The 14,282-nt window shown below is 50.6% G+C and overlaps 6 protein-coding genes across 6 annotated transcripts; 3 read left to right on the top strand and 3 right to left on the bottom strand.

The window, feature by feature from the left end:
* Positions 1–18: 18 nt before the first annotated feature.
* On the top strand, positions 19–1,521 carry N7474_009107 (F-box protein; the record flags this gene model as incomplete). The annotated part of the gene is made up of 1 exon (XM_057200517.1): positions 19–1,521. One exon carries the CDS (start codon positions 19–21, stop codon positions 1,519–1,521), a length of 1,503 nt encoding a protein of 500 aa, XP_057048504.1.
* Positions 1,522–2,210: 689 nt separating this feature from the next.
* On the bottom strand, positions 2,211–2,771 carry N7474_009108 (uncharacterized protein; the record flags this gene model as incomplete). Its single annotated transcript, XM_057200518.1, has 1 exon — positions 2,211–2,771. The coding sequence occupies one exon, from the start codon at positions 2,769–2,771 to the stop codon at positions 2,211–2,213; it is 561 nt and encodes a 186-aa protein (XP_057048505.1).
* Positions 2,772–6,416: 3,645 nt separating this feature from the next.
* N7474_009109 (glycosyltransferase family 2 protein) lies at positions 6,417–7,435 on the top strand (the record flags this gene model as incomplete). Its single annotated transcript, XM_057200519.1, has 4 exons — positions 6,417–6,492; positions 6,683–6,909; positions 6,966–7,196; positions 7,247–7,435. 4 exons carry the CDS (start codon positions 6,417–6,419, stop codon positions 7,433–7,435), a joined length of 723 nt encoding a protein of 240 aa, XP_057048506.1.
* A 501-nt stretch (positions 7,436–7,936) lies between these two features.
* On the bottom strand, positions 7,937–9,276 carry N7474_009110 (uncharacterized protein; the record flags this gene model as incomplete). Its single annotated transcript, XM_057200520.1, has 2 exons — positions 7,937–9,085; positions 9,145–9,276. 2 exons carry the CDS (start codon positions 9,274–9,276, stop codon positions 7,937–7,939), a joined length of 1,281 nt encoding a protein of 426 aa, XP_057048507.1.
* A 447-nt stretch (positions 9,277–9,723) lies between these two features.
* N7474_009111 (uncharacterized protein) lies at positions 9,724–10,587 on the bottom strand (the record flags this gene model as incomplete). Its single annotated transcript, XM_057200521.1, has 1 exon — positions 9,724–10,587. The coding sequence occupies one exon, from the start codon at positions 10,585–10,587 to the stop codon at positions 9,724–9,726; it is 864 nt and encodes a 287-aa protein (XP_057048508.1).
* Positions 10,588–11,656: 1,069 nt separating this feature from the next.
* On the top strand, positions 11,657–14,053 carry N7474_009112 (fungal specific transcription factor domain-containing protein; the record flags this gene model as incomplete). The annotated part of the gene is made up of 1 exon (XM_057200522.1): positions 11,657–14,053. The coding sequence occupies one exon, from the start codon at positions 11,657–11,659 to the stop codon at positions 14,051–14,053; it is 2,397 nt and encodes a 798-aa protein (XP_057048509.1).
* Positions 14,054–14,282: the final 229 nt, after the last annotated feature.

Here is a 14,282-nt window from a genome sequence, read left to right on the forward strand (position 1 = left end):
GGGAACACAACTCTGCCAATGACAACACCATCACCCGAACTGGCCACGCTGCCCCTGGACCTCTTCTGGGTCATTTCTAGCCAGCTGTCCTTCTATGACATTGCGCACTGTCGCCAGGTCTCGCGCTCATGGAACGAGGCCTTTTGCAGCGCATCCATCCTCGTGCCGCTGGTGAAGAGATGGTTTTTGGGGACGCCAGAGGCAGACGAGATCATAGCCAGAAGCTCCGACATTGACAATAACGAGTGTCGCCGTCTGTTTGACCAGGTCGCTTCCCGATGGCATCGGATGTCGATCCAGAAACCTCGCACGCTGCAGAAATACCAGCTGTGCGATGACTTCGGCAGCAATGGCGAGCGCGAATGGTTCCCCGTCCCGCCGTGGGAGTCGCATGCCAGCCACTTCAGTGACCTTGTTGACCGACCGTTCGGCGAGGCAATGTGGACGTGCGACGACGATTTGCTGGTCTATCCGAGTGCTCACCACCAGTGTTTGGTGCTGATGGATTTGAAGACGGAGCGCAATTTCATGGTGCCATTTATCGTCCACGGAAAAGTCGTGCGCCGCGTGCGGCTGCAGAAGCAATTGCTTGTTGTCGAGTGGGCAGAACCCCAAGCCTTTCACTGGCTCAATGACAGCGACGGCGTCCATCGTCACTTTGCCTCGTCCTTCGACGTGACGCGCAACTCCGACGATGGTTGGAGCATTGTCCCGCGCAACGAATGGAAAATCATGTTCCTGGGCCATCCTCTCAGTGACCGAGACCGCTTTTTCTCGTCTCATACCAACACGCACTACGTGATCTATATGTGGCAGCCGAACCGCAGTCTGTACACTGCAGACGAAGATGCGCCGATTGAATCCTTGTTCGTCTGGGACATTTCGAAGCCGTCCTCTTATCGTCCGTCCCTGGATCCTACAGGTAGCCTGATAGATCAAGAACCAGGCGCACCCACGGTTGAGGTTCGCTTCGGTTTCCGCGATCTGGAATTCTTCGGTATCCGACAACGTGGGTGTCCCAGCATCCAACGGCTGGAAATCACAAACGACGCCCGGGCTCTAGAAATTACTGAAAATATCACCGATGAAGAATATGAGTGGTGGCCGTCATCATTTACTATTGTTACCAGCATCCCCTTGTCGGGCTATGGCCCGCACCGTCGGCATCGTGTTGAGGCCCCGTTAGTGCCCTATCGCGGGAACTGTAGCCTACAAGCGACCCCCCTTGAGCCTGTCCCTCTCCTATGGGAATCGAAGTACCCGGAGAATATACTCGACTATGTTTATCATCCCATCGATTATGCTTCCATACCGACATTCTTCTGCTGGGTCCTTCTCCTGAGCCGAACTCCGGGAAGACAAGAGGCAAGCATATACCTGCAATTTCAGTCTCTTTACTACCCGCCCCTCACTCACCCGAATTTGGACTTCGCGGGCAGAGCGAAGCTCTGTGGTGGCGAGTTCTACTTGGTGGGCGAAAATTGCAATCGAGAGCTGGTTATCTGGCGATTTGACCGTTGAACAAGTGTCGGTTCTTGCCTTCATCGACAACTTCGGTCTCTAGCCCTAGGCGGCTCCTCCTAACGTCTGACGGTGAGGGCCGAGCATGGCGGGTATCGGGGACTTACTTTGACCCCAAATCCGAATGGGAAGAGCTTGCCATTGCCATATGGTCTTTTTTCCACCAGTCTTCCACCGTGTTATCTTCGATGACTGGCTAGGCTAGGCCGCCCATCTTACCAATAATGCAGCCTCGGGTTTAAGGACGAGTAGCCTGGTCCCAATATTTTGCAAGTCTCTGGCGTTCAAATGCACCGCTCTGACTCCGTCGGACATGATTGTTAAGTTCTTCAACTACTTTGATGAAACAGAAAAGCGCAACCCAGTATGATTCGCGTTCTTTGATCTCAAACAGAGCCTGACATTTGGAGGCGGGTGTCACAACACTAAGATCCTACTTTTTCTGTATATTGTTTTTGACGTTCTTCCATTTCATCATCTCAGCAATGACCATGATAAAACAATTTCACCGGTCGTTAAGTAGTTTCAAACCCCGCCTTATCTTCATTTCGCTCTAACCAAGTCTTAAGCCGCCATTTCACCAGCCTAGACCTCGCCAAAAACCACCCAAGACCCAACTCGCCCACGCGAAAAACTCGCCCATGTGTTCGCGTATGGAATGCTGGGGCTTATAAATTTCAAACGGTCCATTAAAGCCAACTTGGCTGTTCGCTCGCGGGGTGAAACGACTCGTTTGGCCAAGCTGCCTGACATGCGTGCTGCTCGAGGATGCATGTCGATACACTTGATAAAGCGGTTTTCCCTTCACATGCCTTTGTGATATGATCGTTTATCTCCAGTAACGCAGGCCCCTTGTCGGGAAAAAGCATTGTGGACAGCCAAGCCTTGTCTTCGCCGAATGTTTTGGACGTGGTAAGAAATTTCTCGCCCTTACCGGTGCGGTACTTCTCATCGTATGTCTGCGGATTCAAGAAATAAGGAGGGCGATACGTCTTGACAGGATCTTTGTAGATCGAATTGAGTTTCTTGATAATCGTGTCACGCTGGGCATCGCATTCCTCCTTGGTATAGTTCCCAGTCGAGAGGAGGTCACCGAGTGACGACGGGTCCTGGCAAAAACCGGTGGAGACATGGCCAGCCATACCAGCCGACCTCACAACATTGACCACACAGTGCTGTTTCTCATTGCCGGACTGTCCATTGACTCCTGCAACTAGGGCCAGCAGCCCAATATAATACGAGAACCGCATCGATCTGGACGTGGAGGAAAGGCTAGTGAAGTACTAGCAACTGACAATTGACAGACCGTAAGATGGAGCCGTGCGTCCTAGGACGGAATATGACAACTCGTCCGTGGGAGACTCTTTTATATTCAAGCTCAGACGTCGTCAGACTGGAGCTAAATTCCCACGTATGACGAACAGTGTTTCATTATGCCGATTTTTAGCAGGAGAGGGAAAACATACCCGTGGTCGGATAAACCGCTGATCTCTGATGCTATGTGGTTCTAGGCGTCGGGGTGAGTCCAGCAAGGGGGAGGAGACGATGTCCGGAAACTATCATGGACCAGCAAATTATAAAGGAATGACCGTACTCATTCCTCCTTACGGGGGCTATGACATAGCCGACCTTGGGAAAATACTTATGGACAGTGTAGATCTATTACGCCCGAGATCGTCCGAAGGTGTTGTGAACCCACTACTCTGTAGTATGTGTTTTAGCACCCCGCTACTATAGTACTATGTACAATGTGGGTCATTTGCAAGTGGGTCACATGAAATACAATATGGTGCTGAACGTTCCTGTGTATAGAATTCCTGCAGGCTGCATACGGCTGGGTAGTATGATCGTCGAGAGTAATATCCAGCCAATATAGTCATCATTTAGGCTCTAACATGACCGAATCGGCCCAAGCTGCACTGGAATTTAGCAGCACGTTCGCAGATCTTTGTCCTCACTAATGTTCAACGACGAAATTGTGGAATAGGTTTGTTTAGCGTCACTGTTGCTTTGCAAACCAGTCAACCTCTTTCAGTTCTGATCTTTCTTTCTTTGTCCAAAGATGAAAGGTCAACTGGGTTGTGAATGTCATAGACATCGGTTCGATGTCACAGGCGAGTGGCCCGCCTCTGAACGATGTTGACAGTAATGAATGCCCAGCCTCGTTTTCTAGTAAATACCACGCTAAGCTGGTTCTGTTCAACGAAGATAGCTTTTCGTTGACACCACATGCTCCGCTGCTCTAACTTGAGACACGAGCCATCCTACAGACTAGAGATCAGAAAGACATGTTAGTTAGTTAACTAGATTCACCCTAGTCAGCGCACCCATACATATTTGTGTGGATGCTCTTGACGGGAGCATTCCTAAAAACTTGCTGACCGACGCAGGACAAGCATACAAATCCTCACCCAAATATTGTGCACAGTACGGCCAGTAGAGCTTCTGAGCTAGGATAGGCAGATGATCCACCTACATCGTATTTGGAATCGATACCGCCAATGCTGATCTTCAAGGATGAGTATGTATCGATAGCGCACTACGATCCTGCAGTCCACAATTGCTTTAGAAGCTTACGGGGCCACTCCGATCAGGTCCGAGCTTTAGGTTTGGGACCGTAAAATCGGGATCACTATTGTTCACTATCCTCGCGACCACTAGCCTCCCTGCCCTTTCCCCTATCCTGGGGTCACGCAGACTGCGTTATCCCACTGGTTATAGTTAATTTACAATTGAGTCCGCGTCAATAACGTGAGGGTCACCTGACGTCACCCGATCTGATGATCTAGACCTCACCAGACCGTCGGGTTTTGGACATCGCGAGACCGCCCATGGGTTCTTGGAGGATACCCGTGGGCTACCCAAAAGTTGTTGTAACGTACTCCACAAGCGACTCGATTAAACAAGTGAGCAGATCATCCCGAAAAAAACATACTAAATCTTGACCAGGATCTGGCCATGACGGTCCACGGCGACTTCTCTGGCCTCGATGAGCACTCTGGTGGAGCTTACCCTTGTGTCTGGGCGAATGTCTTTCCGCCTCTCTCAGCCGCTCGCCAAAGCACCCGAACACCTGCGCATGTTCTTACAACTATCTGTAATGCTTGTAGACAATGAAACACATTGAAGTACTTTCTCATTGAGAAAAAAAAAACCATTAAAAGCCCGTCTAGTAAATGCATCTTCGGATGTTACGTTGAGCTCGAACTTGTGTTGATTATCCACGTTATACTAACATTAAACAAAGCTCTCAATGTATATGAAACAGAGCTCGCGAGATCTTATCCATCGTACCGATGCTGCACCAGCTCTTGCTCGTGCCCCCAGTGTACCGAATACAGTATAGTGGTCCACACCCCATATGTTGGGGAAGAAAAATTTCCAGAACTCTTGTGATTTAGTTCTCCAGAGTTTCAACTGGTGCCTCCACCGTTCCCAATAGACTGTTCAATGTCCCAACGATATGGTTCAGTTGTTTCACCACTGCAGTGATGCCATCAAGACCCCCCCGCTTCTCATGACGAGGTGCTTCTCCTGTTTTGATGACTTAGTGACCGACGGCGCTGTGAAAATACCAATTAAGTACGTACTTTCGATTGGCATTGCTATCACACCATAAAAAAGGGCAAAAAGCGCCAATCCGATCAAACGGGCGTATTGCATGTTTGAATATAGTGTGGTTCGCAAAACAATACTGAATCAAGAGTAGCAGATGGAATTGAACGAGACTAGTTCCGGGAAATACGACTTTAAATATTGGTACTTATCCCTTCACTCAAACCACGCAGAAGAACGCTGATTAAACATTCCATGCTTTGACGAACGGGCTTGGTATTTTGTAGTAAACTAATCCCAAGTTTCTTCAACATACCGATCGCAGAAATGCTTGGCTCTGATTGAACTGCCTCCATTTCCCTCTGTTACCTGCAGATGGAAGAAGGCTTTTTGTCCTAACTGGACGCAGGTGCATCCTTGGGAATTGCTAGGGACACCACAGCTATTTCTAACTATTCATATTTGCAATGTTTATGTCAGTAGATGTTAATAATTAGTCACGTAAATGGACCTTCTTCAATTGTTTATTGGAGATGTAGGGCCCAGATACACCGATAGTCAAGCCTTCAGTGCCCTGCCTCTCTAGGTAATAAGCACTTCAAGGAATTGAGAATGCCAAGTCTTCTTGTGTGGTTAGGCAATAGTAATTACATTGTCAGCTTCTACTCAAATAGGAGATAATGGATATATAAGAGCTCTATAGGTTAAAGAAAGTCTCCGTTACGGGAAACATCATGATTGCCAGTAGGCTAATCTCAGTATCAAAATACCACCACAAGTGGCATGATCCGCAATATTCGAGATACTGTATGGGAAACAATCCGCAAGTGTAAGCAGCGGGTATATTTTCCGGTTCCTATTCCGTCCCTTGCATCTTGCATGGTAACATTCCAAGTTAACTCACAGCATCGGGTTATCCAGTCTCAAAATAAACATTCAACATAAAGCTGAATTGCTACTCCAAACTTATATTTCACATCCTCAAATCCTGGTTTGTCTTCCGCCTTTCTACGATATTCAAAATGGTTTCGGTTGAAATGAACGACAATCCTTTGCGATCCAAAAATTTACGCAGACTCTACAAGGCGCTCAATTACAATTATATCATCTTTCCATTTACTCTACTTTTGGTTTTCACCGGTACGGCCTTTCCAAATGAGTGGACTTTTTCAATCTCCAAATCTGTATACTGAATTCTCGAAAATAGCCCTCAAAATAGTTGTTCAGTTCACAGGCTATTATGCAAGTGTGGCAGAGGATGGCTGGGATATAATGGTTACATTTCATGCCTTTGCGAATGCATGTTTTCTTATGTTTCAGGTCCTACCTTACAGGAATACATGGGGGTTATGTCTACCGATGCGACCTTACAAATATGCGCAGGGTCCAATAACAAGGCGCCTGGGAACACTGAGAGTATGTCTAGTGACAAGGGGAACAAACTTCCAGGTGAGATGAGGTCCAAGCTATCCATACCTCTCTGTCTTTCGAATATTTCAACTTACGGAAATATTATAGACGGTGTTGAATTCGACAAAATGCTGGAATAGTCTAAAACATCCTGCTTTGCAGTTCCATGTTGTTGTGGATGGTCTAAATGGAACAGAATTTCGCGAAGAGCTTGCTCCTTATATCAAGGTTGATCAAGTCCCGAGGGTTGTGGAGACAAAGAAAGCCATGTACAAGGCCCGAGCCCTTGAGTATTTTCGCCAGAAGCAGAGGTTGACCAGGGATGACTGGGTATTGCACCTGGATGAGGAATCTCAGATTGACGAAAGTGTCATTAAGACGTGTTTAGACTTCATTGAGAGGGGTCACGCAGATTTCGGAATTGTGAGTCCCTTCAGACTTCTTTTTTCCTTTGGAACTGATATATTGACCTTATTCAGGGAACGATTTTCTATACTTCGGCCAATCATTGGAGAAACGCATTTCTTTCGGCAGCAGAAGTCGGTCGCCTTGCAGAGGATTTTGGGCAGTTTCAACTACCCGTGCGGTACTTAAATAGGCCACTTTTAGGTTGGATACACGGATCTTGGATCTTAATCAACGGCGAAGTTGAAAATACAGTCACATGGGACACAGACTGCATATCGGAAGACTTTTGGTTCGGTTATCAGGTAAGTAACATGGAATAGTCAAATTTGGTTACATTCATTGACCTCAATAGGCTGCATCGCAAAAATTCCAGTTCGACTGGTTGCATGCAGTTGTCCTTGAGCAACCTCCTTTCAGTCTCGATGATTTTTGGAATCAACGACGACGCTGGTATACCGGAATTCTTTCAATTGACAGTATTTTGGTAAAGATCGCCATGGTTGCTTCAGTAGCAGGCGGACTTGGCTTTTGGATGTTGTGAGTCTTTTCTCTCCCCACATTCACGTCCGAATCAATTGAGATCTAACCGAAATTATACGAATTTACAGCCCTATTTTGGGCTTAATCTGTCAGTTTGAAATATATGTGCCTTGGTGGTACTATGACTGGATGTTGTGGAATGATGCAACAAACATTCATAATTTACTTGTGGCTTCCTTTACACAAGATATGAGTGTAGTTGATATTTCATATTTGAAGATGTTGAGGCATGCTGCTTTATCGGTTATTCTGTCGCCATTTGTGCAATTGGCACATACGGCAGCTTTGGTCTCTGCTTGGATGGTTCCGTCCAAGGGCTATGTTGTGGTGGATAAGTGTTAGCAATCTGTAAGGTATACAATACGAGCTGAACAGAGAATAATGTTTGAATGATGACTGGCTTACATTCCATGGCGAAAAGCACAAGCATTGGCCCTAACAAGAGAGAGGAACATGGAAGAAAACCACATGAATTTAGAACCATGTCCACCACGGTCCTGGACTACGTCTGAACACCATTCAATACGGGCCCATCCCTCCAGTTAGCCCCTTCTTTCCTAATCACCTCTGCATCGTGACTGAAGAGCCATTTCCTCCGGTCTCCGAAGCCCCAGAAGACTGGGTTCTCCGTCGTATCGAGAGCTAGCTTCTTGTCACGCGTCTGCTGCTCCTGCCCATCATCAATATGCAAGATGTACTGGTGCTCACGCGTCTTGGCTTGCACGAGGCCCGCCCGCGGCATACGGATCTTTTCGTACTGCTTCAGGGCTGTGGCCAAGTCCACATCTTGCGCGAGTACCTGGCGCAAAACGGCGGCATCTTCAAAGGACTGGGCGGCGCCCTGAGCCAGGTAAGGGAGCATGGGGTGACAGCTGTCTCCCAGCAGCACGGCCTTGCCCGACGGGTGCGTCCAGCGGGTTAGATTGGGCAGATCACACAGTCGCCACTTCATGAAGTCGCCCGTCAGGGCACAGAGCTTTCGCACCTTGGGTTCCCAGCTCGCAAATCGGTTGCACAGATCGCTGTTGTCGCCTTTAACGACCCAAACCTCGTCCGTGGTTTCATTGTAGGAAGTAGCACACACGACGATGTTGTACATCTCCCCGTTGCGGATAGGGTAGCCAACCAGGTGTGCGTCCGGCCCGCACCAGGAAGTCGTGCAGGGGTCGAGGATAAGGTGGGCCAGATCCGGGTCGGCCAGCAACTTTTCGCTGGGAATGAGGATTCGGTAGGCTATGTCTCCAGTGTCCCGCGGTACGTCGGGCCGCCCGGTAAGCAGGGGTCGGCAGACAGATTTGATACCGTCTGCACCCACGATAAGGTCAGCTTTGAAGACTTCCCCATCCACTGTAGTCGCCATCGGAGCATCGAAGTCGTACGAGACGACACGCTTCTTAGTCAAAACATTGACGCCGGCTTTCTGCGTGGCGTCGAGCAACGCCGCGTGCAGATCTGCTCGATGGACAAGCCAGTAAGGCGCTCCGTGTGTCTCAACGATGTTGTTGAAAGGCAAATCGAAGATTGTGCTGCCATCCTTCCAACGGATGAAGTGATATTTCTGCGAAGTCGACTTCTTCATCCTCTCTAGGTCAACACCCCATCGCAAGAGCAAGCGGCTCGAGTTAGGTGGGATCCTGATACCCGCTCCAGCCTATGAAAGTCGCCAATATGAGCCAAAGTCCTGGAACGTGGTTGCTATTGAGGCCTTACTTCAGCGAACTCGGGAGCTGCATCAAGAATTGTGACCGTGTGACCGTCGGTCTGCAGCGCAAGTCCCGCTGCTAGGCCGCCCAGGCCAGCGCCGACGACAAGGACGTTCAACGATCTGGAAGTGTTAGGCATGGTGCTGTGCAGCCAGAATAACTCAGTGAAGTTCACAGTTGTCTCACAGATCAACTGAGTAAAAGGAGTAACTATGCTCGTTCTTCTCAAGATGACGAGTTTATATATGAATGATGGCAAAGTTCACTGATGAAAACCCCATCTCTTCTTCATCCCCGCGAAGACACTGATGGGTTCTCCGAATGCAGTCTGCTGTGTGGCTGGATCTACTGTTCGAGACTGAGACTAATTTTCGGAACACTGCAACCGACGGAGAGCTTGCCGCCAGACCCGCTACACTTCGTCGGTTCATCCCTCGGGAGCCATCCATTCGGACTTGTTAATCAGAATGCCAGCTACACTCTAGAAATGCGAATAGTAAAATTGCTTCTAGTGGAGATGTCCCTGTAGCTTTTGATACACAAAGAAACTACGGATCCATTTCACCAGAGCCATCGCTGCCCTTGTCTAAGAAAGAAACTTGGTGATAATCACACAGAAGTCCTCAAAACCGTCAATGTAGGGTACATGCCCGGCAGACTTGACAATCTCCATCCTTACGGATCCCTTCTTCCCACGGCTCCATAAGCTCTCTTCCACAGCCTTCCGCATCTCCTGCATCTTGGACGGCAGGTCCGCATCCTTCTCCCCGGCGATAATGAGAGCCTCATCACAGCCATGTCCCACCTGGGGATACAGCGGCCTGAGATCAAAAGATGGGCTCCTAAGGGCAGCACAACAGGCCTCCAGCCCCTGAATTGTAGTCGTCGCCATAGACCTTTCCATTCTCGCCGCCTCTTCGGGATGCTCCGCCATCCATTCTTCGCCGAACCACCGCTTCCTCGTATTGAAAAGGTCCTCTGAGATTGATCCTGCTTCTTTGACGGCGCTTATCCTCACGGCGAAGTTATCTGCGACGCCGGTCACGGCTGGTGAAGCGGCGATGGCGTCGGCTACAATGATCTTGTTCACCATGCCCGGATGACGCGCAACGAAGTACACGGCCTTGATGCCTCCCATCGATACCCCTACCCAAGCATGCAGTCTGCTAATTCCCAGATGTTTCAAAAGGTAATACACATCGTCCGCCAGGACCTCGAAGGATGTGGACGACAACTTAGATTCAGATGGTGCGCTGGAGCGGCCATGGCCCGGTTGGTCGTAGCGGAGGACCCGGAAGCCTTGATCTTCCAGTACAGGCACGACGCGGTCCCAGGAAGTCAAGTCCTCCGCTAAAGAATTAGAAAGGAGGATAATGCGATCTAAGGAGGCCCCGGGAGACAGGGTGTAGGCCATCTCTCTCCCGCTTGGAAGGGTGAACGACTCGATCATCTTGCCGGTAGACCGAAAATGTGCTTGCTCAGTTCGGGTGACAAGCTGAGATGAGAAGATGAAGAACAAATCTGCAAAGCCTCCATGACCTGTGGGCTGCTGTGCTGGACGATCTTTCAACAGTACTCACGACACAATCAGCAGTCTGGTCATGTGGGGAAATACCTCCGCATACTCCGCACCAGAAGTCCGGGGAGAAAACTAGCACGGTGGAGCATTCCCGGAAGCATGCGTCCGTCCCATTCCCCTATATCTCCGCACTCGCGGTCTACAGCTCCGACGCATCTTTGACCCCCGCGTAGACGCATAGGCTGGATGCAAAATTCCTGCCGCGAAGCGCAAAGGGAGTCTGAGGTGATTCGACTACTGCGAATGAACGCATTTCCGAAACGACGGAAGACCTCTATTCATCTCCCAGTTGTCAAGTACTCGATGGCCGAGGCACCGGCAGGAGGACCGCCGAAAGGCCGGTCCAGGAGGGTACCAGACGCATCCAGGAAGCGGTCCGCACATAGCTGTAAGTCCAATTTACGCATGTCCGCCGCAAGCGTTGCTTTAGGACGGCTATCAGTAACCTGGGTCTAAAGTATGCACTAGGCGACTTTTGTCGAAAGGTTAGCTTGCTCATACTGGGTTATACTTCCGATACGGACGGCTCGGCTACTATAGTCGTATTACTCTGTGTAATGATGTATGCTGACAATAAGTGTCTACTACGATGGCACTAATAGCGGCGTTGCAAATGTGTTCCACTTCCATCAGGACACGGATGTGTCATGTGCCAGAACCATAACCTTGAATGCTCCTACACGCTTCCACGGAAGACCCGGTTCTACGGTAGCGTGGATGGTTTGAGTTACCGGTAAGCTACCTCGCATCTACCCTGCCTACTGCCTCGGTCAGCCTTAATGGTCACCTTGTACGCCCTTTCTTTAGATACAAATGCTTAGAGGCCATCGTACGTGGTGCATTTCCCAATGACGCCATTTCCACTGTCCCGGATCTCGTCCGGCTGGCAGAACGCATGGGATATGCCATGCCGGTCTTGTCTCATGGTGAGACGCCAAGGATGGAGGAGCTGTTAAAGGATCTCTCCAGTACAGATGATGATCAAGGTGTTGCTGCTGGGTCAATGGAGTGTGCGGCTTTGTCATCACCGAGAGCAGGTGCTACAAATATCCAAAACGAGAGGGAGAGAAGAATCTCTTCCGACCAAGGACCTGAAACCAATCCTCGTGTAGAGGAAACTGTAGGCCTCATCAGAGATACAGCCGGGCGTGAGCATTTCATCGGCCCATCTGGAAGCCTGCAGTTTCTGGGCCAGCTCCGGAGGTTGATTCTTATCTCTCGCAGCGAGCATTTCGTTGGCTCCCCAGCGTCTACTCAGCTAACGGCTACGTTCGTGGAGGAAGATGCAGCTCAGGCTCTTGAGGCAGATGGAAAACAAAATGAGCTCCCCGAACGGTCTTCTAGAGTCACCGGTAGTACCAACGAAGACCGACAGATCGACGAGCGCTCCCCTGCTTCACTGGGGTCTGCTCTGGTCTGGGATTTCGCCAGCATCCCCGTTGATGACATCGAGAAGACCAGAAAACAGCTTCCGCCTCGACATGTTGTCGACTCGCTGGTAAGACTGTACTTTAAAGACGTACACCCAGACTTTCCATTATTCCATCGCGGGACCTTCGCGGAAGAATACGAGACATACATGTCTACGGGGCGGTGTTCTCAGCAGCAGACACGAGCGAGTATGCATCCGTCATCGTCTACCGTACCCGAGCCTGGCTGGCTAGGCTGTTTGCACATGATGATTGCCTTTGGTTCCCTGTCCAGCCCCTCTGACGTTCCTCCCAATATCGACCTTACTTCCCTTTCTCAACATTGTGTCCGCCTAACCCGACAGCTGCTGCCGCATTTGATCTCCAGATGCACTCTTTCCAACATCCGAGCCCTTCTTCTTCTCTCCCTTTTCCTCCACAACCACAACGAACGCAATGCGGCCTGGAACCTGGTCGGAACCGCTATGCGTTTGTCCTTCGCTGTCGGCTTGCATCGAGCTAGCGACAACAGGTTTCACTTTCGGCCCATGGAGAGGGAGGTGCGCAAGCGTGTCTTTTGCACAATCTACAGTTTCGAACAGTTCCTCGCGTCCAGCCTGGGGAGGCCGAGTGGGTTCTACGACTTCGAAGGCGTGGAGATAGTCCCTCCCTGTGAGGGAGTGCTGGACGGCGGTCACGATGAGGAGGACGAGACTATGAAGCTTTCGCTGGAGCTGCAGATTATCCTGGCTAAGGCGAGGGTATCAATTGCAGTGAAGACGCTGCCTGTGGGTTGCGACGAAAGAAGCATGGACAGCTTGGCTCGGCAAGAGCAGTCTTCGAGGGAGACCCTAGAGGCTTTGAATCAGTGGAGGAACGTCTTGGCCTCACGCCACGTGCTGAACATTCCCTTCATTGGCGAGGCCGAAGATCTCCTTTGCCAAGGCGTCCAGGAGGCGCCGCTGATGTCGTTGCAAGAGCTGAAAGCAATGATGGGCTGGCAGAGTCGACATCGGCTTCGAACCGGTCTGGTGCTGCACCTCCAGTACAGATACATTGCCGTTCTAGTCACACGCTCTTCTTTGCTGCTATATGTTGCATCCGCGCAGCGCAGTGAGGAAGAGCTCCCCGCCGCTCTTAGCCGGAGTAAGCGTGCCAATGATCAGTACTCCGGGCCTGTACGGGAGCGCCTGTCGGATGTCTGTGTTACGCACGCCGTGCAGCTCTGCCGTCTCATCTTGCTTGCCGACTCCTTCGACCTGGTGAACGGCATCTCGGCTATGGACATCTTCTACGCCTACTGTGGCGTTATGGTGCTCATCCTGCGATCGCTTCGGATTTCAATCTCTGCGAGCCACTGCCACGACCAGCACGAGGCGCACCTGCAGATGGAGTTGCGCCAGCTGATCGCTCAGACGAGAGAGGTGCTCATGCGCGTAAACAAGTGCAGCACGATGAAGCGGTTCGCACGCGTCGTAGCAACATTTGAGGACGGATCAAAACATGATAACACCGACCCTGCTGTACCGGTCGCCGACCATTCGAGAGACGGTCGGATGGCTACAGCGGGAAAGAATGCGCAGGTGGCCCCTGGGATTCGGACTCGGCTAACTGACCCTGTACATTCTACGTCGGACGGCCGGCGAGCCAGCAACCTGGCAGCTGCTCCGGGAGCAGGTATATCGCATGATACTTTCTCACTGTCTGCCTCGCAGCAGGACCCCATCAGCCTCCAGCATGAGCAAAGTACCGGGGTTATGCCAAGGCTCGGCATCCCAGAGGCCTCCTGGCGGCCAAACTTTCTGACGTCCTTTGATGGAGAACCGGATACTAGCGGTTGGATGGACTCATTGCTCGCCCCGGACGGGACTCTCGTAGTGGACTGGGGTGATATCGAATCCCTCTTGGCAAGAAATTCGGGGCAATGATGGCTCTGCAAGAATGTCTGGTTGAAATAGTAACTCGACCCGTAGTTACTCGGTAGGGGCGCTCCCGAAATGCTTTCGGCCGAGATTTCAGCTATCGAGGGATGGGTCAAGACCAACATCCTCTCCACCGTCGGAGCTTTCGCGAGAACACAGCTCTGGGGGCACATACCAAAGGCGAAACCGTCCCCGCTGGTGCCAAGCTTCTGACCGGCGATTTGGCTCTATGCAG

This window comes from Penicillium riverlandense (genome assembly GCF_028828495.1).
Source record: "Penicillium riverlandense strain IBT 135883 chromosome Unknown utg000008l_segment0_segment0, whole genome shotgun sequence".
Lineage (NCBI taxonomy): Eukaryota > Fungi > Ascomycota > Eurotiomycetes > Eurotiales > Aspergillaceae > Penicillium > Penicillium riverlandense.